Source organism: Salvelinus sp. IW2-2015, linkage group LG1 (genome assembly GCF_002910315.2).
Source record: "Salvelinus sp. IW2-2015 linkage group LG1, ASM291031v2, whole genome shotgun sequence".
Classification (NCBI taxonomy): domain Eukaryota; kingdom Metazoa; phylum Chordata; class Actinopteri; order Salmoniformes; family Salmonidae; genus Salvelinus; species Salvelinus sp. IW2-2015.
The window spans coordinates 12,708,149-12,733,430 of NC_036838.1; the positions used below are offsets into that span (position 1 = coordinate 12,708,149).

The 25,282-nt window shown below is 40.1% G+C and overlaps 2 protein-coding genes across 4 annotated transcripts in view; one reads left to right on the forward strand and one right to left on the reverse strand.

Moving 5' to 3' along the window:
* Positions 1–6,420, forward strand: part of LOC111961440 (apoptosis inducing factor BLCAP) — a 14,293-nt gene extending 7,873 nt beyond the window's left edge. For both annotated transcript variants that reach the window (XR_011480190.1, XM_023983712.2), the window contains exon 2: positions 3,945–6,420. Coding sequence is in view for 1 of the 2 variants with exons in the window: in XM_023983712.2 (XP_023839480.1) it covers positions 4,083–4,346 (264 nt within the window). In the remaining variant the exon portion in view is untranslated. The remainder of the gene's footprint in view (positions 1–3,944) is intronic.
* Positions 6,421–7,440: 1,020 nt separating this feature from the next.
* ripor3 (RIPOR family member 3) overlaps positions 7,441–25,282 on the reverse strand; it is a 57,762-nt gene continuing 39,920 nt past the window's right edge. For both annotated transcript variants that reach the window (XM_023983700.2, XM_023983692.2), the window contains exons 12-22: positions 25,113–25,242; positions 20,493–21,164; positions 19,951–20,099; positions 18,337–18,496; positions 17,863–17,992; positions 17,189–17,350; positions 16,007–16,165; positions 11,481–11,683; positions 8,756–8,839; positions 8,228–8,318; positions 7,441–7,884 (exon numbers count right to left, since the gene is read on the reverse strand). In XM_023983700.2, coding sequence (XP_023839468.1) covers positions 7,784–7,884; positions 8,228–8,318; positions 8,756–8,839; positions 11,481–11,683; positions 16,007–16,165; positions 17,189–17,350; positions 17,863–17,992; positions 18,337–18,496; positions 19,951–20,099; positions 20,493–21,164; positions 25,113–25,242 — 2,041 coding nt within the window. In that variant the 3' untranslated portion in view covers positions 7,441–7,783. The remainder of the gene's footprint in view (positions 7,885–8,227; positions 8,319–8,755; positions 8,840–11,480; positions 11,684–16,006; positions 16,166–17,188; positions 17,351–17,862; positions 17,993–18,336; positions 18,497–19,950; positions 20,100–20,492; positions 21,165–25,112; positions 25,243–25,282) is intronic.

Below are 25,282 nucleotides of genomic sequence, written 5' to 3' on the forward strand. Positions count from 1 at the left end.
CATCTGCGCTCTCTTTGATTTTAGCCGTGAGGATGCGGACGATGTTGTCCTGTAGCTGGCTCATTGATGGTTCACTTCTCAGCTTCTTTGGAAGTTGCTCCTTGGTTGGTGTATTCGGATATGAATCGCATTCACCCCCCTTTTTTATACTGAAAGTATATGAGTGAGTTTCAACAATGCCTCTTTTCTCCTTGGAAGTTTCAACATCCATTATCTCAGCAACAGTTTGGTCATGTCCTGTTTCGATGCTACTAGCTATGAAGACGTTAGCAGGCTAACTTAACTACACACGCTGAAACTTTTCGATAGCTAGCTTGTTCGTTGGAAATTGTCAAATATGTTTCAATGGTTTGATTAATTACAAAATTATTCAGAATAGCTACATTGTATTCTTATACATTTTTTTGGGTGAAAAAAACAAATTGCAACTGCAGTCTAAAACTTTGTGAGAAAACCCTAAAATTGTTCCTCAGTTTGAAATGTTACACCCTCTCATGCCGCCATCTTGAGCGCCCCCACCAAATGGATAGGTCTAGCTCATTGATTTGTAGCTCTGACGCAGTTGATTATGGCCCAGCAAGTGTCGCGAATGAGTTATATGGAACCCACAGAAGGCCACAGGGAGGAGCAAGAGAGCTATAAACCCAATTTTTTTTTTGCCTTAACTAAACCTACATATAACCTATTTTAGCCTTAACCCCAGGTATAACCTACTTTAGCCCAAACCCCTAACAATAGGTATAACCTATTTTAGCCCTAATCCCTAACAATAGGTGTAACCCATTTTAGCCTTAACCCTAATTCTTTGGTAGGGTAGCCTAGAACACCTTTGAAACTATTTTAGTAATACAATGTTAGTAAATACCATTATAGTACTAAATAGCATTTTATCTTTTTTTTATGAAAACCTATAAGCGTTTAAGCTGTTTCTTTGTTATTAGTTATTTTATTATATGTATTATTGCAAAGCAGAACACTTGATAGTCAAGCCACATTTATTTGTATTTTTCAAATGTGGTTTGAACTGGGTGTGACCCAGTAACCTCCATGTGAAAGTCCAGCAATTGGCTGGGATAGGTGGGGCAGGTTTGAGACTGATCTCAGGAATTCATAAGACCTCTTAAGGATTGGACCCTTTTTTTCAATTTTTGCCTAAAATTACGTAACCGAATCTGTCTGTAGCTCAGGACCTGAAGCAAGGATATGCATATTCTTGATACCATTTGAAAGGAAACTCTGAAGTTGAAGTTTTTGGAAATGTGAAATTACTCTAGGAGAATATAACACATTAGATCTGGTAAAATATAATACAAAGAAAAAAACTTTTAGCATTTTTTTTCTTTACCATCTTTGAAATGCAAGAGAAAGGCATTAATTTATTATTCCAGCCCAGGTGAAATGTAGATTTTGGCCACTAGATGGCAGCAGTGTATGTGCAAAGTTTTCGGCTGATCCAAGGAACCATCTGTTCATAATGTTGTATCAGGACTGCCCAAATGTACCTAATTGGTTTATTAATACATTTTCAAGTTCATAATTGTGCACTCTCAAACAATAACATGGTATTCTTTCACTGTAATAGCTATTGTAAATTGGACAGTGCCATTAGATTATCAAGAATTTAAGCTGTCTGCCCATATCAGACATGTCTGTCCTGGGATTTTTTTTTGTGCTAAATCACATTAGCCTATGTTCGCTCAACCGTCCCATGGGGGAGACACCGATCCCGTAGAGATTGAGATTTTAAGAGCCTTTGCTTTGCTGAGCCATTAGTTTTCAGAAGTGTGCTGCCAGCCATGCCATGCTATCAAAGAATTAGACCAGTGAATAATGAGAAGTGAATTTATTGCTAGTTCAAACAAAAAAATGTAGAACACAAAGGCAAATGGTAGCAGATAAATAGTAAGCTGGTTAAATAAAAGACAGCGCTTTTTAGACATCCCTATTTCCCCAACATAATGGCAATGTCTGTATTTCGCCAAATAACTCAATTGATGTGTTTTGAAGTTCTACACCGTTTAATTCAAGATAATCTATTCTTTCTAATGATGTAAATGTAGGTAGCCTAGTATGCTGCGATCCATTTCTGGTAGTTAAAAATTATATTTTTTCTCATGGAATCCTGATGTCGTCCCATTGTTTCCTATAGAGCAAATAGGGGTATGACTGTCTATTTCGCCAAATATCTCACAATGTGTATATTTAGAGTATAAGTCAGACACCATTTTAGTCAGGACAATCTCCTCTTTGTAATAAAGTAAGTCTGCGCAGCGAGCTCGGTAGTCGTTGATCACTAGGCCAGAAATAGTCCGTTTATTCTTTCCCTACTTCCTCATTACGCAGACATAAGCTCAGTTGACACCATCAAGGTGTGGTTGTTTACTTTCTACACAATTTTTTTTTTTTTCAGTTCCGTCCTAAGAACAGATTGTAGTGGTAAAATGGAAAGGAATACATTTTTTTTGCCATTTAGGGGAAATGGAATTCTAAGCATCACTTCAGTCAGAAGGGGCTCTGCGGAGGTTTGTTTCAATTCGTTTTCTATGGCCTTTTGTTCCAAGCTCAGCCAATGTTCTTTGGCCATTTTTCCAGCCTTTAGTGAGTTTTGACTCGTTCTATTGTCCAGCCTAGTTCTGGTGTTGTAACGTTACTTCGTTGTAGAAAATCTTCTCAGGAACACTTCATTTCATGAGGGTAGTACTTTGCTTAGAGCTTATTTTCAAGTTATCGGAAAAGATCAAAAAGGTCGCAGACAGATCAATGTTAATCATGAGTCAATAATGGCACCAAACACCTGTCTGGTTTCTTAAATTAAACACGTTTTGACCAAGGCAAAGGGTGGCTACTTTGAAGCATCTCAAATATAAAATATATTTTTATTTGTTGAATAAAAATATTTAAAAAATTACTACATGATTGCATAAGTGTTATTTCATAGTTTTGATGTCCAAACTTTTCACTGGTACTGTATATATCTAGCTACGGCTCTACAAAAAAATCCCAGTCTACCAGCAGCCTATCGACTGACTAATTGGGGTCAGCCCTACTTCAAAGGTATGCCTACACATTAGCAGGGTTACATTGTAATGTTATTTTTGGCGTTGATGAGTTTGAAGGAAGGATAAACTGCAATTAGCATAGGCTCAGAAGAAACAGTGGGGTACCTGCTAGCCAGCTGCACCGAAAGAGATATTTGACCCATTTTCAATTCACTGGTATTTAGCCACTGAATTCTGGTAGTTTTTACTTGAAAGAATAAAACCATCAATCCAAAAATGTACAGCTGGCACAAAACAGTCAATGCTGTGCAGCACTGCCTCTCACCCGGCTCGTTGCCTCAGTGAACGGCATGGACCAATCCCTGACAACCATACATCAAAAAGTAGCTACGAAGTTCTACTTTGTTACCTGCTATTTTTTTGTATCTGAAAACTTCTGAAACGAAGGAAAAAACATTTCACCTTATATTTCAGTCAAAAGACGTCCTAAGACCATGCAACACCCTGAGGACTTTCCCATACTTCAAATGTCACATCGATCTTACTTTGATAAGTTGAGGAATACCAATCACAAAGAGCAAATATGAACACACCGGTTTTGCAAAAAGGGCTGTCCCACAGATTTGAACGTTAGCACAGCACATGCTTTACATTTGGACTCATATCGCGTAAATATCGTAACGTACAGTATTGGGATTTTTAGACATGGGTGACAACTGCCACATTGTTTTCAAATGATTTATGTATTTTGACAACCACATTATTGGCAATAAGATTTTCCTGCATTTTCTTTGTAGAATTCTGTGTCCATTTTTTGTAGCGTCACCTAAGACCCTACCAATAGCTACACTATGCTGAACTTTCTTCATTGTCATGTCAAAGAGAAACTGATGGCTTGTGTTGTGTTTCTGCACCTTTTTTATTTATTGTATGCTCTCCTTTTAGGCCTGACCTGAAGGTAACAGATTACAACCTACTCCGAAGTCACAACTGCGATGGTTAGGAAACCCCACTGTGTCATTCCACCCAGCGTTGTGGCCACCTGATTGAGCTTGGTGTGTATTTGCCTTCCCCTCAAAGACAATGTACTGCCTTCAGTGGTTGCTCCCGGTTCTCCTCATCCCGAAACCTCTGAACCCGGCTTTATGGTTCAACCACTCAATGTTCATGGGCTTCTACCTGCTCAGCTTCCTGCTGGAGAGGAAGCCATGTACCATTTGTGCCTTAGTGTTCCTGGCAGCTCTGTTTTTCATCTGCTACAGCTGCTGGGGGAACTGTTTTCTGTACCACTGCCATGACTCCGCACTACCAGATTGTGCACACGACCCCAGCATTGTGGGCACCTAAGAGGATTCCCCCTGACATGATGCGCAGATGGATCCTGGACAATCTGTATCTAGGCTGTGAATAAAATCTCCCACCCGACACTGTCGATGTGGAGAAACATAGACTTCATCCCGATTCTCAACCCCTCTGCCCTTAGTGTGCACTTGTTCACTTCTCTTAATGGATTTAAAAGGAATTGACTGGTGTATGAAATATGGTTACTCCCCCATGCATACACCAATCCAATGCTTTTAAATGTGTGGGCATGTGTACACTTCCCAGAGAATAGCCTACCCTACCCTCCTCACTACTGCCCTCCACCCCTGCCTTTTTCCCCTGGTTTTCAGTGAACGTCGCCTACCCTGGCCTCATTGGATCTAAACGTTTGCATGGGTTGCCTTTTAGAGTTTTCAAAAGTCGTGTTAATACATATGTTTTAATTACAGAAATCTGAAAGTTTCCAAAGGTTAGAAATCAAATGTGTTGGTGTGAAAATGCTGACTATCAGTATAGTAGCAGGAAGGTGAACATGAAAATCCTGCCTCCCTGTTGAGCTTTGGACGTCAAGAGAAGGCGAGTGATGTGAACCTGTTATCTAGAGTGCCTTTAGAAAATATTCATACAGCTTCACTTACTCCACATTTTGTTGTATTACAGCCTGAATTCAAAATTTATGAAATAAATAAAATCTCACCCATCTACACACAATACCCCTTAATGACAGTTAGAACATGTTTTTAGAAATTTTTGCTAATTAAATACAGAAATATCTCATTTACATAAGTATTCACAGCCCTGAGTCAATACTTTGTAGAAGCACGGTTGGCAGCGATTACAGCTGTTAGTCTTTCTGTGTCAGTCTCTAAGATCTTTCCACACCTGGATTGTGCAATATTTGCCCATAATTATTTTCAAAATTCTTCAAGCGATTTCATGTTAGTTGTTGATCATTGCTAGACAACCATTTCCAGGTCTTGTCATAGATTTTCAAGTAGATTTAAGTCCGAACTGTAACTCTGCCACTCGGAAACATTCACTGTCTTCTTGGTAGGCTATTCCAGTGTAGATTTGGCCTTGTGTTTTAGGTTATTGTCCTGCTGAAAGTTGAATTAATCTCCCAGTGTCTGGTGGAAAGCAGACTGAACCAGGTCTTCCTCTAGAATTTTGCCTGTGCTTTTTTGCCTCTTTTTTATCGGGAAAAACTCTCCAGTCCTTAACGATTACAAGCATACCCATAACATGATGCAGCCACTATGCTTGAAAATATGGAGAGTGGTACTCAGTAATGTTTTATATTGGATTTGCCCCAAACATTACACTTTGTATTCAAGACAAACAGTTAATTGCTTTGCCAATTTTTTTGCAGATGAACTTCTAGTGCCTTGTTGCAAACATGACAGATGTTTTGGAATATTTGTATTCTGTACAGGCTTCCTTCCTTCAATTAGATTAGTATTGTGGCATAACTACAATGTTTTCTCTTATCACAGCCATTAAACTCTTAAAGTCAATGGCTCATGGAGACATATTTGAGCGGTTTCCTTCCTCTCCGGCAACCTGAGTTAGGAAGGATGCCTGTATCTCTGTAGTGATTGGGTGTATTGATACACCATCCGACGTGTAATTAATAACTTCGCCATGCTGAAAGGGATATTCAATTTCTGCTTTTTATTTCATTTTTACCCATCTACCAATAGGTGCCCTTTGCGAGGCATTGGAAAACCTCCCTGGTCTTTGTGGTTGATTATGTTTTGAAATTCACTGCTCGACTGAATGACCTTACAATTATCTGTATACGTGGGGTACAGAGATGAGGTAGTCATTCAAAAAATCATGTTAAACAATATTATTGCATACAGTCCATGCAACGTATGTGACTTGTTAAGCACATTTTTACTATTGTATGTAGGCCGGTGACACACTTTTTTTTACATTTAATGTACTTTTTTATTTGTGCTGTAACAACAAAATGGGGAAAAAGTCACGGGGTATGAATACTTTCTGAAGGCACTGTATGTCACTTCTGCAGAGTTCAAATGCTACTACTGCTTTTCATTTAATAAAGTTCACCCTCTGAAGGTGTTATCGAACTGAGCATGATGCTGTGGCCTTGTTTTCTCAGTTCTTCTAGGCTTCATATCGACTTCCAAGTGTTATCAGTTGCCCACTATCTGCATTTGAGAAAGCGAAGAACCCCATGCCCAAGACAGAAAAATGAAGATACATATTTGCTGAAAGAACAAAGATCTGATTTTTGAGATTTCACAGAATCACAATATTTGAAAAGACAAAAGTTTGCTTTTGTAAAGTTTTGTAAATGTAGTCATTGAAATGTGAAGTACAGTATACTAATGCTGTCTGCTGCTGCTGGAGGGATATTAACATTTATTATTTTCGGTTGGGCCATAAAGAAACTGCTGGAAAAGCTAATGAGCTCTTAATCAAAATGTTTTGGATTATTTTTAACTCCAGCACGGTGTGATACCTATCAGGGAAAGTTCACCATTTTGCAGCTGGCTATACAGCGAACCACAGACCACACGAATTGTTCACATTTTGCCCGGTCTGGTTTTGAGAACTTTTGACAACGAAACTTAAGTTAATTGTATTATGTTCTGTTACTGTAGCTAATGACAAATTGTTTGCCATTAAAAGAGGTTAGGTCATCAGTCTCGATTTGCTCTTTCATGAAAATGTTGCTGCCAATTTTATTTATAGGATATATTCAATATGTGGGAGGTTTGTAATGCAAATAGTTCATTTGGTTTTGTTAGTCATTCTGTTCTAATCTTTTTTGGTTTGTAATTAGTGCATTGTGCTTTTTAATACCTTTATACACCTGTCAGTGTGGTATATTTAGAAATTACATCCAATGTAATTTCTACATATAGATGTAAATAAACAAAGATGGAGCTTTTCACTGTAATGCACAGGGAGAGAGTATTTTGTTAAAAGGGAGATTTTACAGCTAATTTTTCAATAAATCTTTGCTGGTCTTGTCTTGGCAAGGAGTTATTTGTAGAGTTACCTGTCCAATTAATGCTTCCCAACATGTTCCTGCCGGTTGAAACTTTGGTCACACTCCAGAAACATTTATAAACACAAAAATGCTTGGTTTGAATATGTACATGTATCCACTTTATTTGTATTGTGTACATTTCATATTGATACTGCTAAAATATAGAATAAATATCTTAAGTGTTTTATATCATACAGAGCATCTAATGATTATACAGGTTTTGCCTGTATGTGAAGCAGGGCGACTGTTTAAGGCCCCATACACTAAGGTCAGGACAACTGCTTTGTACATCTGTACAATTTGAGTATGTACAGGGATTATGGCCCATTATGTTTTGCTGTTGGCCTATTCTAAATTTTCCTCTGGCTCAGATCCAGTCACTGCAGTTTGGCAGCCCAACCGGGAGAGGGGGTACATTCATATGACTTTTCTCTCAACTTTAAAGGATTGTGATTTCAGTATCCAAGTTCTGATATGCTTCATCTTGCAACTCACAATAAATCTTGTCCATTCGCTGAAATGCAAGGTGACCCTTTTTACCTAAAAGAAGAAAAAAATGCATCAGGTCTACGAAAAATCAAGGCTCACATTTGTAAAGCGTCTCCGAGTACGATTGTTGACCTAAGATCAGTTTTGCCTTTTAAATCATAATGGATAACTGTGGGGACCTGATCCTAGATTAGCACTCTTAGAGGATTTGTGATATAGGCCCAGGTTTCTTATCATTCACTCAAGAACACAATATAGGAATTCAGAAAATGATGCATCTTAGGTAGAAATCTAGCCCAATTGAACACAGGATGGTTATTAAAATGATTATGTAATCAAGTAATTGCATGCAAATTAACAGGTTAATGAAAACACCATGTGACTGACTGATTACCAAATGATAGCACAGTCTCTCTAGCAGCGCTGCGTAGGTCCTCGTCAGCCGACCGCCACAACTCAGCCACCTGCTCCACGCTCTCAGTCGCCTACCAAACACAGGAGTTCAAAGCATGTTATATAAACCAAACCACTAGGGTGCCATCTCTTCAAAACAACCACAACACATCTCAAGAACAAACACCCTTAGCTTTACACTGGCTTGGTGTCTTTATTTTCAAGCAGGGCCAAACGTCTACCACTTGAGTGGCTCCCTCAAATATGCCATCAAAAAGTCCCAATGAAATAGGGTGGTAGAGAGAACTGCCAGGCCAAAACAAACAGGATTATAGCATTGGCAGCCAACGGGCTGGTAATCTACAGCATTCGTGTCCAGGATAAGATGGAGTGTGTTGACGCAGAGTGGCGAATGGCAACATGTGGGCAGACAGAGGAGAGATCATCTGTGTATTCTGGGATTTGTGTTTGTCTCCTTGTGAAACCCTGTGGCTTCAGCACAAAGACATCACACACCAAGAGGACTCACTTTGAGACACTTGAGGGCCAGACAGGCAGCCTGCTGGAGCTGGACATTGCTGTCCCTCAGGGTTTCCGTGTAGTAGACGATAGCCTAGGAGGATAATACAATTACAAGGACATAAACTACTTTATGTTCCAGTTTCCCAGACTCAGATTAAACCTAGTCCTCGACTAAAAAACTCTTTCAATGGAGAATCTCCATTTTGAATGCTTTTTACTCCTGGACAAGGCTTGATCTGTATCTGCAAAACCGGTCCTAGAAGTACTTCACTAATAAAGCATTATGACAATTATATGCACTGCTGCTCGTATCACTGAGTCTCAGTTTAATCAATTGTAATAAATACCATCCCAACCAAGAGAGGGATGATGGATCTAGACTACAGCTACAGTAAAGACTAAATATTAGGATGAGATGCTTGTGTTGTCCTTCGGTAATGGATTTGTTTCTTATGGATCCCAGGACTCTGAGAATAATGACACAATTTATAAATGTAAAGAAATTAGTATTTCATTATTTATAAAACATTCATAAGCATTACAATCATTAGCATTTATAACGTTTAATAAATCCTCTTAGATGTAAAGTCCCCTGTTCAGGAGACCTATGTGGTTCTGGTACCGGTTCCAACCGACATTTTTGCTTATACATCGATCTGTGGACACCGTAGATCGAAATTGCTTGCATAGCCCTGGTTCCCATGGACACAGTAGTATATTTTGTCCGCCTGTGTGACGTAAGATGTGAAATTTTAAACCACTTGAAGCTGGGATGTCCCTCCTACCGTTTCATTCGCTTCAACTCCTGGCTGAACCCTATGTCACGGCCACTTCCAAAGCACATGCCTGCAATCCTTACATCGTAGCGCAGCAGGAGAGAGTGGTTTCATCACTATAGCACTTTCAGAGATCGATTTATATTTTTAATCATCTAAAATGATTAATAGATTCTAAACAAAAAACACTTTGTCATAGATGGACAAGATTAATATGAGATGAAAGACTCGTTCCTAATGAGTTCAGGAAGCCAATCTAGAAGGAAGGAACCTAGAGCTCTGAGTGATGTTCATAGCAGTGGCAGCAGACATTTTGATCAAAACCTTTTGACCTTTAGAAAATATGCAAATGTTCTAACACTAAACATACAAATATATATATTTTACAGTTATAAGGTGAAATCTTATAGTTAGTGGTTTTATAATTTGATTATACTACATTTAGAAAGCATATATATATATATATTTCAGTGTTATTCATACACTTTTGTTGAATAGTTTCATATTTCATATTTTTATCATATTTGTTCTGTGTACTTGCAGCTTGTGTCCTCAAAAGTGACTACACCTCAGAAATGTATAACTATTTTTTACCAGAAAGGTGACAATTGAACCTTTCTTGGAATATTTTAATTTTACGTTTTTTAAATGTAACCTTTATTTAACTAGGCAAGTCAGTTAAGAACAAATTCTTATTACAATGATGGCCTACCCTGGCCAAACCTGGACGATGCTGGGCCAATTGCGCGCCTCCCTATGGGATTCCCAATCACGGCCAGATGAGATACAGTCCGGATTCGAACCAGGGACGGTAGTGACGCCTCTTGCACTGAGATGCAGTGCCTTAGACCGCAGTGCCACTCAGGAGCCCATTACTAGTTATTGTTTATGGTCCTCTCATGATAAATAATTACTTTCTGGGATTATGTGGATTACATTTTAGATTATATGCAGTTACATTTCAGAGGTTTTAAACAAATAAGGATTTATAAACATTTATAAGCTTTTTGTAACTTGTACTTGACACCCAGTGCCAGAAGACGTTATGACACGGTCATAATCCTGTCATAATTTGTCATAACAGCTGATATAACTTGTCATAACCTGTCATAATGGGTCATAACACTGTCATGACCCATATATTTACAACTGTTGTGACATATATTGCTTTATGTTTTGGCTGGTTATGACATGGACATAAGAGTGTCAAAACCCACATTTATTCAACTTGTTTTTTTCCCTGCCAAGAAGTTTCCTTCCATTTGAAAGTTTGTTTCTTAAATCCTTTGTTCTTGTAATGAATTATTTACAGTTATGTTTTTTTCATCATATTTGAAATAACTTGTAGAAAATGCTTGGACTAAGAAAATACACTTTTGACAATGACAAGAAGCATTATGACCATCATAATCATATAGGCCAGATAGGCCTATCACATACATGCCATTATATCAGTCATCAGTCGAAAGAACAATGTCTCATCCTACTCCTAAAATATGCTCCTGCATTCATCCCAGTAATCAGCTACAAAGCATTGGGGTAGGTGGATGTCTGACATCAATGTGTGCGCAATTACAAAGATAATTTAATAAGGTCAATAAAATGTAAAAAAAATCTAAAATTAACATACTGTTGACACGTAGGCTATGGTGTAATGGAATGTTTTGCCTTGTGTGGTAGGTTTTGTGGGTTTTGACACTCTTATGTAGGTGTCATAACCAGCCTTGAAATAACTACCGTAGTAGGTTTTGTAGGTTTTCACACTCTTATGTAGGTGTTATAACCAGCCTTAAAATAACTCAATATATGTCACAACAGGTCTAAATATATGTGTTATGACAGTGTTATAACCGTGTCATAACGTGTTATGATACTGGGTGTCATATAAAGTGTTACCAAGCAGGTAATGACTTAAAAGTTACACCGATCTATTAAAACTATTGGCCTCATCCGTACCTTTGTCCTGAAGGCCTTGTAGTCCACGGCTCTGCAGAGACAGTTGCTGGCAGCCTGGGACACCTTGTGGTTGGCATCTGTCTGGAGGCTGGCTAGGCGCTGGAGGGTATAGCCCAGGGGCAGCAGTTCGACGATGCGCCTCCCTTTCAGCTTCTTCAAGGCCTTTCTCCTCTTAGGACTATCCAGAGCAGACACCAGGTACACTGACACACACACACACCAAAAGATTGTAAGTTATTTTCACCTTTCTATAGACTGAGTGTATAAAACATTAGGAACACCTTCTCTTTCCATGACATAGACTGGCCAGGTGAATCCAGGTGAAAGCTATAATCCCTTACCTATGTCACCTGTTAACTTCTTATGGCTGCAGGGGCAGTATTGAGTAGCTTGGATGAAATGGTGCCCAGAGTAAACTGCCTGCTCCTCAGTCCCAGTTGCTAATATATGCATATTATTATTAGTATTGGATAGAAAACACTCTGAAGTTTCTAAAACTGTTTGAATGATGTCTGTGAGTATAACAGAACTCATATGGCAGGTAAAAACCTGATAAAGAAATCCAACCAGGAAGTGAGAAATATGAGGTTTGTAGGTTTTCAACTCATCGCCTATCGAATACACAGTGGGATATGGGTCATTTTGCACTTCCTACGGCTTCCACTAGATGTCAACAGTCTGTAGAACTTTGTCTGATGCCTCTACTGTGAAGGGGGGGGGGGGGCGAATGAGAGAGGAATTAGTCAAGTCTGCCAAGACCTGACCATGCTTTCACCATGCGCGTTCACATAAGAGGGAGCTCTGTTCCATTGCTCATCTGAAGTCAATGTAATTCTCCGGTTGGAACGTTATTCAAGATTTATGTTAGCAACATTCTAAAGATTGATTCAATACATCGTTTGACATGTTTCTACTGACTGTTTCGGAACTTTTGGACATTGTCACGTTTTAGTGAACACGCTTTGTGACTTTGGAATTGTTTACCAAACGTGCAAACCAAAGTAGCTAATTGGACATAAATAACGGACATTATCGAACAAATCAAGCATTTATTGTGGACCTGGGATTCCTGGGAGTGTGTTCTGATGAAGATCAAAGGTAAGGGAATATTTATCAGGTAATTTCTGGTTTCTGTTGACTCCAACATGGCGGCTAATTTGACTATAGTTCTGAGCGCCGTCTCAGATTATTGCATGGTTTGCTTTTTCCGTAAAGTTCTTTTGAAATCTGACACAGCGGTTGCATTAAGGAGAGGTATATCTATAATTCCATGTGTATAACTTGTATTATCATCTACATTTATGATGAGTATTTCTGTTGAAAAGATGTGGCCATCACTGGATGTTTTTGGAACTAGTGAACGTAACACGTCAATGTAAACTCAGATTTTTTTATATAAATATGAACTTTATCAAACAAAACATACATGTATTGTGTAACATGAAGTCCTATGAGTGTCATCTGATGAAGATCATCAAAGGTTAGTGATTAATTTGATCTCTATTTGTGCTTTTTGTGACTGCTATCTTTGGCTGGGAAAATGGCTGTGCTTATTCTGTGGCTTGGTGGTGACCTAACATAATCGTTTGTGGTGCTTTCGCTGAAAAGCATATTTGAAATTGGACACTTTGGTGGGATTAACAACAAGATTACCTTTAAAATGGTATAAGACACATGTATGTCTGAGGAATTCTAATTATGAGATTTCTGTTGTTTTGAATTTGGCGCCCTGCACTTTCACTGGCTGTTGTCATATCATCCCGTTACCGGGATTGCAGCCATAAGAAGTTTTAACCTGTCTCCTCCTCTTCATCTATATTGATTGAAGTGGATTTAAAGACAACTTGTCATTCATTTGCCGAACAACTCGGTAGGTATTGTTGAATGCAGAAACAGTAAGGCGGGTATAGACAGGCTAAATATTTGTACAACAACATTTGGAAAGGAAATAGATAGAGAGATAAAGGACACACATGTTGAGATGTTGAGCAGAAACCCAAAAGGGCTTATCAATAAAAAACACAAGACTGAACCATCCCCTATCAGTCAAAATGCATAGCCTATTGTACAATAATAAAACAAATTATGCATGGCTGTAATGCTCGTCTTCCTCCGCTTCTGAGGAGGAGTAGTAGGAAGGATCGGAGGACCAAACTGCAGCGTGGTGAGTATTCATATTCCTTTTAATGAAAACCGAAATACTCGAACAAAACAACAAAATAACGATAAACGAGAATAAACCGAAACGAAACAGTCCTGTCTGGTGACATACACAAAGACACAGGAAACAAACACCCACGAAACACAGGTGGAAAAAGGCTACCTAAGTATGATTCTCAATCAGAGACAACTAACGACACCTGCCTCTGAGAACCATACCAGGCCAAACGTAAAACACAACATAGAAAAACGAACATAGACAACCCACCCAACTCACGCCCTGACCAACTAAAATAAAGAAATAACAAAAGAACTAGGGTCAGAACGTGACAATGGCTTCAATCCAATACAGTACTCTAGGCTGTTTCCCAACTGCTGCTGTGGCAGCTCAGACAAGACCTGGGTTCAAATACTATTTGAAATACTTTGAACACTTTCTTCAGCATGCCTGAAGTGCCAGGTGGATGGTTTTGCACTTTTGGGACTTTTCTGTTGGTTCCACATTGCAACAGGCACACTAAACCAAGCACATCTAATGCATTTCAAACAGTAGTTGACCCCAGGTCTGGCTAGACCATACATGCCCAATTATCTAAGCTTTTCTACAGCATTCTTCACCGGGTAACTCATCACGTTCTGCACATGCAGATTTACAGTAGTATGGATCTTTCAGTGTGTGGTGTGGGTTGTCCCTTGGGCTTTCTGAAGACACAGCTGTAGGGGCCACTAACGAAACCTGTCCTTTGTTTCACACTATGGGTCTTTTCATGTCCTAGAGCACCCACATGCTTCAGTTTATGACTTCATTTAGTTCTGGTGTACATGGAATAGGAATAGTGTCGACAGATTCCATCCAGATGTACAGTATGTCTTGGGAATGTTTTTGGGACTCTCACGTTCTCTTGGATCTAAAATACAGTTGAAGTCGGAAGTTTACATACACTTAGGTTGGAGTCATTAAAACTCATTTTTCAACCACTCCACAAATTTCTTGTTAATACAATATAGTCCACAGTAAAAGGAGTCCTATATCGACATAACCTGAAAGGCCGCTCAGCAAGGAAGAAGCCACTGCTCCAAAACCGCCATAAAAAAGTGAGACTAAGGTTTGCAACTGCACATGGGGACAAAGATGGAGAAATGTCCTCTGGTCTGATGAAACAAAAATAGAACTGCTTGGCCATAATGACCATCAAATATAATTATTTGGAGGAAAAAGGGAGTAGCTTGCAAGCCGAAGAACACCATCCCAACCGTGAAGCACGGGGGTGGCAGCATCATGTTGTGGGGGTGCTTTGCTGCAGGAGGGACTGGTGCACTTCACAAAATAGATGGCATCATGAGGGAGGAAAATCATGTGGATATATTGAAGCAACATCTCAAGACATCAGTCTGGAAGTTGACCCCAAGCATACTTCCAAAGTTGTGGCAAAATGGCTTAAGGACAACAAAGTCAAGGTATTTGTGGCCATCACAAAGCCCTGACCTCAATCCTATATACAATTTGTGGGCAGAACTGAAAAAGTGTGTGTGAGCAAGGAGGCCTACAAACCTGACTCAGTTACACCAGCTCTGTCAGGAGGAATGGGCCAAAATTCACCCAACTTATTGTTGGAAGCTTGTGGAAGGCTACCCGACATGTTTGACCCAAGTTAAACAATTTAAAGGCAATGCTACCAAATACTAATTGAGTGTATGTAAACTTCTGACCCACTGGGAATGTGATGAAAGAAATAAAAGTTGAAATAAGTCATTCTCTTTACTATTATTCTGACATTTCACATTCTTAAAATAAAGTGGTGATCCTAACCTACCTAAAGCAGGGCATTTTTACTGGGATAAAATTTCAGGAATTGTGAAAAACTGAGTTTAAATGTATTTGGCMAAGGTGTATGTAAACTTCCGACTTCATCTGTATCTATGACAATCTATTTTGCTGTGGTCTACTACATTGTATTTGCCTCTGCTTCCTGTACAAAACCCCATTGTTTCCTATGGATAGGATTTGGGGGCTTTAAAATATGCATAAATAAATGTATGATACTCACTACCCTCAAGATCAACTCAAGACTGTTCTGTTAATCCGTATGTCTTCCATTATGGTCCTAAGATTAACATACTGTAGTTACATTTTCTCAAATGCATGGAACTGAATGAGGTGATACAGCAACATTTCAATGTTGAAGGTTGTCGCCGGTTGTGTCTATGTCCCTTCTTTTTCTTTATATCTTTGCTACTTTTTTGTATAGCACCGGAGCTTTGTTTGGATGGCATGTAAATGATCCTCTTGCCATGTAAACCAAGCCAGCACAGTTTGGTTCAGGTCAGGTCAGCATGATAGTGTGAAAGAGTCTCTGACAGGATACCTTCTCTGGAGAGGCGGGATATGTGTTCTCCCAGGTCTGTGAAGCTCCAGCGGCTCAGGTAGGTGGAGAGCTGGAAAACTGTGACCCTCTGTGGACTGTAGCGGGCCATAGGCACCATCCGACAGCTAGCTTGGATCTGCTGCAACAGCTGCGCAAACACTGCAGACGACACAATGTATCAGTGACCCACTACAGTCAAATACCAGCTAGCCTCTAGGTCATTCCACCAATTTGGTGCCTTTTGGGAAGAGTAACTTGGTAAAAAATAAATAAATATTGATTTCACCAATTTTAACATTCCGTCATAAAGAGAATTATGTTGAACTTAATAAAAACATCTCAATTCATGTAAACATTACAGTTTTGAAAACAGCTTGTCCATAAAAAAGTGGTTAAGCTGCCTACAAATTTCTGTACTGAATGAAATATTACCACTACTTTTTTAAAAACCATGTCTATCTTTATTTCCAAAACACAATTCAACACAATCACAATCGCTTGTTTGTCTTTTAATAATGTTAAGCATCTTTTAACACAGGCTTAACACCTACTGTAACAAATACCTTGTACTTTATTTTTTTTACACATTTACACATTTAACATAGGCCAGGCCCTGTTGTTACCTCATATCCCAGTGATAATGCCTTGCTTCAATTTGCTCAACTTGCCCAATTTTGACTATATTAGTCCACACAGCTACAAGGATGCACATTCATGCTAGGTTTATGACCTCATATTGAAGCTTAGAGAACCCAACTGATATATAGAACAATTTAAAAATGATCTGCTTTGGTTTAGATACTAGCACCATGAAATCTCTAACACAACACATTCATTTGACAGGCTCTGTTGGCACACTTTTCATGGAACGACCCCTCTATCTACCTTAGGCATAGCTGTTTTAACGAAACCGAAAGGAGCAGTCGGAGGTAAAGGATGACAGCTGCCGTTTGGGACATTTTGCGTCAGTCAACAGATTTGATATTGTGACTAATACTGGAACATATCACTTTTAGCCTGATTACCTGCTCTGCATTCAATGACACTATATACGCCTTGGCCTGCCAAGACAACAATTAGGTGGCCAAAGCAGTAAAAGACTAGCAACCAGGCTAGCAACTATACTGAAGCCATGCCCTCTTATTGTTTCCATTGAGTTAGCTGTTGTGCTACGGTGCTGACCTGCGTCTGGCTGGCCGGGCTGCTTGGCTTTGACCTTGTGGATGTAGCGTTTCCTTAGGGTCTGGACAAATGTGTCAGTGGGGCAGCAGAGGGGCGACTCAGGGCTTGTACACTCCTCCCAAAACACCAGCAACTCCCTCTGTCTCTGGGCCTTTGGGAGAACTAGGGGGAGATCAGAGGATGAGTTATACAGATGTACTATGTTAATGTGACCAGTTTCTCACAGCAAGAAAATAATCCTGCAGCAACAAGAAATGTGAATTATGATATGGATAATAATTAATTTAAAACATTTTAGGGGTTGGTCTATTTTTTGGGGTGGGTAAATCAAACTTTAGAAACCTTTTTAAACCTTGCATACACTACAAGTTTGCATTTCCTGTCTGCGACAACAGAGTCATCAAATTAAGAGCGTACACCTTTACCTTGTCAGCTCAGGGATTCGTTACTGGACCAACACTCTAACCACTAGGCTACCTGCCGACCCTGTACTGAAGGTACTGTCAAGGCTTTTGAACCCTCGCCATATGTATGGTCCAGAAGCAGCTCTGTTGGCTACTAACCCAAACTCTGACATATACAAAGCTATTTTTGTCATTTTCCCCCCAATTTTTTTTTTATAGTTGAACCAGTCTCTAAAACAAAGCATTTAAGAGAGAAATATGGCTACTTACTGTTATTGACAGAGAGCATGTCTGTCGTCTCCAGCATCAACCTGCTCACTTTTTCAAGTACCTCTGCTTGGAGTGACATCTCTTCCAAAATGTCCCTGTGAACTAGCGCTGACTCTGAACTCCTCATTGCCTGTAAATCAGGGCCACTGTTTACACACTTTCAATTTTAGGCTGCATAGTTACACAGTTATAACTACTTCTATTACAATTTACTTTGTTTTTTAATTAAAACTATTCCCTGTGTCCCAAGTCTCTGTCCTTTCCCCTGAAGAGTGCACTTGTTCACTTACCCATTGGATTTAAAAAGAAATGACTGCTGGACCATGCTTACACCAATCCAATGCTTGTACATTTGCGGTGAAAAATACATGATCTCACACTTAAGGAGAAAGGACAAATACAGACTACTAAACACAGACTATTAACAACCAAAATGGCCGTCTTGTGTTTGACAGTATTGGACAGGCCCCATACCTCCAGCAGTAGAGTGCAGATGCCCAGGTGTGTTTCCAGAGCATGGTCCAGACTATAGTTCCCAGTGGTCAGCGTGGCAACATCTAGCTTGTCTCGTGATTGGCTTTCCTGATAGAAAAGCCCCAGGCTCCTCAGCGTGCTTTCCTGAAATGAGCTGATTCTATTGGATGAAAGAGACATGAAAATATTGGATGAAAGAGACATAGTGGAATACAGTAGGGACTACAGTAGGTCCAAATACTACAGTGTGGGCCTACTGTACTTAATTATCTCAGGTTGGGTGGTCCACAGACTACACATTAATCCACATTATTATAATGTGATAGTATTAAAATCACATTTCACAAATGTGTATGATTGAAATGGGGATTATGGATTTATGCTACTCTATGTCATGTATTTCTAATATTTGTTTAGGTCTATCACATATTCAGTAGCGCTACACATCCACAAGGGGGCGGGTTGGAGATTTCTCCATGTAGCTACTCTGCTAGTCTCATCTACAGTCAGTGCTGTCGTGGTGCCTAGAGAAGTGGGTATATTCTAATTTGCCAAAAATGTACCAAATGTCCCGCCCAGCAAAGGAAAGGCGTGTGAATAACCTACAAATATAAATCCCATATTGGTCGTTCACTGTCAGACCAAACCAATATGTACTGTAAAAGTAGACTACTAGCAGGCCTACTATTGAAAAAGATAAATGAGGCTATCAACTGAGGCAGAATTCACAGGTTTCAGAATTTTCCCTTTTTTTCAGGTTTTTGTTCTTATACTCACACTTTTTTTTTAAATAAAAACACAACAAAATGCATAACAATGCTTAAACCAAACCAGGAGACCACTTTTGAGGTCTGGGAACAATCTTAGATTATTATTTTTAAATTGTATAGTTACCCTTTCATTCAAGTGCACAGGCACCTAGCATGGTTGTTTGGTTAGCCGTGTTTCTGTAGCACATGAGATGGAGTTTGCGAAACAAATGGCAACTGGGTTTATGCAAAAAAACAAAAAGGTTGCTGGATCCAATCCTGAGCTGACAAGGTAAAAATATGTCGCTCTGCCCCTGAGCAAGGCAATTAACCCACTGTTCCCTGGGCGCCGAAGACATGGATGTCAATTAAGGCAGGCCCCCGCACCTCTATGATTCAGTGTGGTTGGGTTAAATGCGGAAGACACATTTCAGTTGAAGGCATTCGGTATACCCCTAGTCAGTTGTATTCAAATCAATTTCAAATTGATATTTCGGTCTCTGTCCATGAAACCGTTTGCATGTGCTGTGCACATTTTAGAACAGTGTTTTCCCGCACATTGCATTTTGGAACATTTTCACGTATAGGCCTACAACTGTATGCACATTGCTGCGCCTAAAATGTGAAAAAAAAGAAATATTCTGATATGTTCCATCAACCGTATTAATTGATACGGTGTATACCTCCACAACACTACTTTGATACGAATCATGGGGATTAAGAAGTGAATATATGCAATGCCCATTGAAAAATAAGTGGGTAGGCTATACGGCGTATACCTGCATATACCCTCCACTACACCACTGTCTACAGTCTCATCTATGGCTGAATGGGAGTATGTTCATGAAAACTCTTCACAACCCACCCTGTGTCTTTGAGGCGCACGCTGCCCATACAGGAGACGTCTTCATCAGCATTGAAGTCTGTGGAGAGGAAGTCAAAACTCTCCAGCACCTCCTTCTCTTCCACAGCCAGTGTTTTGGCAGAGGAGCTCTTCAGCAAGGAAAGGTCATTCTGAGAGGGTAACACACACATGTGCAGACACACACACGCGCGCACACACACACACACACACAGGCACGCATGAGCACATACACATTCACGCAAGCATGATTGCATGAACACAGACACAAACACACACACCTTCATGTATTAAACAACTCTATCAGTTGCTGTGAACTCAGATTAGTTCCAACTTAAATTCATTCAGCACTTTGTTTTAGGAGGGGATAGTGTGTTACAGTAAATGGCTTCAACATTCTGTCCATGCATTCTATTGTAAGTGCTTTTTCACAGGGATTAGAATATCATAAACAATATTTGTTAGGAGAGTGAAAGTCGGGGTTCCAAGGGTTAAAGGGGTTCAAAAGGTTACAGCATGTGTCAATGCATTCTCTAAGCACTCACTTTTAAGATGGTGTTGAGGTGCAGGATCTGGTTGTCTAGTGTCCTCAGCTCTCTCTCTTTGCACTCATGGCCCTGTAGAGCCGACTCCAGCTCCCCTAACAGAGCACTGATCCTCAGAGCCTGAGCCTTGTGCTGGTTACTGGTCACCACCGGCCTGGCTAGAGCCTCCTTCTCCTGCTCCTCAATGTCCTCGTACCCCAGCCTCACCTCCACACCTGGCTCCCCTTTGCTGCTCCTTATTGGAACAGTCTCAGTGTCTGTCTCTCTACCAGGACTTGGGCTAGAACTGGGGCTGGGGCCTCCTCCATTCTGCCTGAGGATGTCCGGAGTGCTGTACCGCTGCTGCTGGGCTAGCAGGGACCCCCGCTTCGTCTCCCCGGGTGTTGAGGGAGAGGAGAGGCCCGTGTCCGGGTCGGTCGGGGGCCACTCGTCCCCTGTCTCAGAAGTCCCTGGAAGTCCCCTCGACATCCTCTCTTCTGGTGGGCTGCTCTCTGAGACTAGGTCCTCCGTCAGGCTGATTTGGGTCTGGCTGCCCCCTTGGCTGTACGTGGGGGTGGGGTTGAGGGCCTGGGAGGTGTCAGCAAGGAAGCTGAGTAGAGACACCCCTCGAGACTCCCGTGACACCAGGGAGAAGGAGCCCTCTGGGTCGTGCTGGAGCTGTCGTACCATGGACTAGATAGAAGACCACAGATATATTAGCCATGTTTCAAAATGGTTCTTTAGAGATCTACTTGAAGGGTAGTTCTTGGAAAAACCTATAGAATTATTAGGATCTCTATGGAAAATAGCACCAGAAAGCAGTCTATGTGTGTAGCCAATGTGAAATGGCTAGGTTGTTAGTGGTGCATGCTAGTAACTTTCAATCGATGACGTCACCCACTCTGAAACCTAGAAGCAGTTGTTTTCCTTGCTTTGCCAGAGCTGCGGCTTTTGTGAAATGACAGGTTACGATGCTTCCTGGGTGACATTTGTCAATGTGTTCAGAGGGTCCAGGATGGAGCAAGGAGATGGACGGAAGCTAACTGTTACATAAGGATAAGACAAATAACCCTCATGATGCAAGGTAGCACCCTTTTTCAAGAGTATAGAGAGAGAGGGAGGATAAGGAGAGAGACAGCATGAAAAACAAAAGTATTTTGGTGTGAAAAGTATTGCATTCATACGTCCAGGCCTGGCATCTGGACTGGAGACACATTCCAGATTCCTGGATTTGCACAGGTACATGGGAGACATGCTTGGAAAAACATCTAAGCCCAACAAATACAGAATAAAACACCAACCTACAAAACATTACAATACATTTCCTCAAATAAAATAGCCTTTACAGCTTGTTGAGCAAAATCCATAATTTAATTAAAATATACAAATATACAAAATATGTATATAAAATATACAAAATACAGGGTTTTCTTTGGTAAGACTTAACAGATAGGGACCATGGAGTGTGCAGGCATACCATACAGAGTAGTGTGTGAGACTGCCTAATAGAGGTAGGTTAGCCTACTCTTGTGCTATAGCCAACTTTTGTATTATTTTTTGGGGGGGTCAAAAATTAATATAGTTAATTGATACAGATGTCAAATCTTAATCCTTACTAGTCGATTGACGCACCCGAATTTACAGAAACGTGTTACAAATGACGGAGTCATCCACGATTCACTAAAATATATTTTGAAAGAGGAAGCAAAATACTTTAAGCTTATGTTTGTAACGATCTGGGTGTAGTGGGTGCGAAGTCAGGCGCAGGAAGCAGAGAGTTCAGTGGTAGTGCTAATTTAATGCACTAAACATAAGCCACCCCACAAAACACAGGAATCGTGACAATGTTCTCTTTTCAGTCTCCTCCATTTGCACTAACTGAAGTTGCCTGTAAGGAATTATTTCCTAATAGTGTAAAAAAAAGTCTATTGACGCAATCTAAGTAACATAATAAAAAAATCCCCATCAAAATCCGTCTGTTTAAGCTAGTGATAGCTGTTTTTTTGTATGGGCTGCGTCTCAATGCACCACATCTGCCTATGTACACCTTCCGCATCTGCGGTGGAAAGTGGCAGAGCTACAGCGCTGTTTGTCAGACTAGGAGAAATCCCCCAAAAATCGGTCTTCTCACGAAAACATCTGAAAGGTTTGGCCTACAAACTAATTTGACCCCTCTATGGAAAAATAAGACTTTCATTAACACGATGGGGACTCGTCTGAAGTCGGTACAGCCGATGTGCCAACTTCCGCATGAGGCTACAATACTTTGAGTTTCCTGGGGATGCTGTGAACCAAGCTGTACCCATTGTGTGATTGTGTTTATGAGTCTGTTACTAAAGAATGTGAAACAATGTGTATGTTGACTGCTTTTCATTAAATAATGTATGGCTATAAATGTTTTATAGCCTATAGGCCTAGGAAAAGGGGAGACTCTCACAAACATGATGGTGTTCTCCGTTTTTCACAAGTATCACAGGACTTGTCTGAAGGTAACCCAGTACTGATTTTTAAAAATGAATGGAAGTATGGAAGTAGTTTTGCGTCAACAGAAAAAGGGGTTAAATGTGTCTCAAATGTTTTTATATATTACCTGAGCTTTCTTATATCTCATAGATATAGAACAGACTCTTCAAAACCATATTCCTATTTTTTGACTGTTTGTTTTGCTATTTATGAATGTGTTATTCAATGCGTTTCTATGGGCTATAGCAGTAAAGGACAAATTCAATATTTTATCTCATACTTTTTGTACATATTTTTATACCTACAGGGGTCCTAAAAGTCAAAATCAAAATAGCTACATTACCACCCCCCTAGGTATCAACATTTTTATTTATTTATTATTTGATAAAATATTGCATTTGGCCTTTCTGAAAAATACCAGTTCCCTTTCTCTCCATGCGGGGGCAGTCGAGTCATTGGGATCAGGGCTTGCTATCAAAATTATTTTCTCTCTCGATCGCTCAAACGCTAGGCCTAGGTCCTATTACTGCAACATTCAAATTTTAATTTTTTTAAACCTGAAATGCAGCCATACACATCAACAAACGTCATTTTCTATAGCTTAATAAAACAAGGTAGATATTGGTCTTCACTAGGCTACGACATACAAGTGTCAAGTGTATGATAAGGTCAAAATTTAGTTCAATTGTTAGGGCTGCTGCCTCCAGAGTGGACATACTGTATAGGCCTACTGTGTCGGTGTTGGTTTGATTCCGGGCCATGCGTGATCAGCTGTGTGTGTGAATTTAGCGCGTATTGATGGTTTAACAAGACATCAGCTGGCGATAATCTAGTGCCATCGTTGGTTGCAACAGCCCCCTTGTAATTCGATTATATTCCAAAAGGCTATATTCTGGAGGCCATCCATTACCCTATCCATTGTCACATAATGAAAGGTGTGAAAACCGATAATAGGCTACTGTGTTTCCCTGGCTGAGTTGATGAGCTGATTTGGGCCATCTGTTGATTGACAGATGGAGGCCTAATGTAGAACAATACACTTTTCTGCAGTATGGATGCTCGCCCACGTTTTATAATTAGGTTATGTATAATTTGTCAATATAGTTCTGATCTTTGGTGTGGATTGAAAGCCTATATTGTGTGGCTTTAATGTTTACTTTCGTAAAGCTGTCAAGATGTTTATGCATTTGAACCTATCCAAAGATGATTTCGTTGAGCTGAGACACTTTGTGTAAATTATCAGACTATTCGTTTTACTTCTAGGAAAAATTTAAATAAACGAAATTAACTTGTGGGGCTCACGTATGCTCAGGCTGATCACTATATTGCCCAGCAATTCATGAGGCTCAGAGATGGAGCGCGTAGCTTAGACTATTCTAGCAAATACTATGGATACATAGGCGAAACATTTTTTATTATTTTGTTTTAAGCCTTCCCCAAATAATAGCCCTAACTTTAATCATTCGGAATTAACACCTAAACTGTTAACCTTTGAGTTGTTTCTATTTTAACCCTGTAACCACACACAATTAACCTGGTAACCATGCAGAATGAATGCCTAAAATATAGATATTCATCCATCAGTCATTGGACCAGATTCTAACCAATGCCAATTCTGGAATATGTGTGCCTGACACATGTGTGCCAGGGTCAGTGACTGTAACCACTGGACCACACAGGCACTGAGAAAAACAATAGTTTATTCTGCCTATCGCTTGCCTTCAACATACAGTATACAGATGTCCCCCAATTAAAAATACATCTAGCCCCTACAGATATGTCCATTTATTATAATCCACATAAGAAATCACATAAGACATGCTGTAGCCTGCACATAGCCTACAGAAGTTACAATGTAGGTACGGTACTGCATTGTATACAAACATCTCTTCCGGCTGCCCCCTGGTGGCGATTCTAAATATTTGTTCAGCTATTCAAATCCTCCTGCTGGAGTATTATTTTCCTCTTGTGACGAAAGGGGTAAAATTAAGATCCAACACCTGTACAGTCCCAATCCCAGAGGATAACACATGAAAGCATTAAATACAGTTATTATTTCCAAAGTGATCAACTCTTCTATCATTCATTGTCATAGAATACAATAGCATTACAATGAAGGATAGAAGAGTTGGCTATAGCACATACAGTATGGGACGAGGCTATGTCTGGGTCACTCACTATGAAGTATTTCTCTGTGAAGCTGGGTGTGTTGGGAGGGATCCAGCTGTACACCGAGCCCTTCCTGCTGTGGATGGACTGCCTGCTGGATGCAGTGGTGATTGGCCTCATCTCCCCACTGTCAAATGGACTTGGGAGGGAGGAAGGGTGAGAGAGAGAGAGAGAGAGAG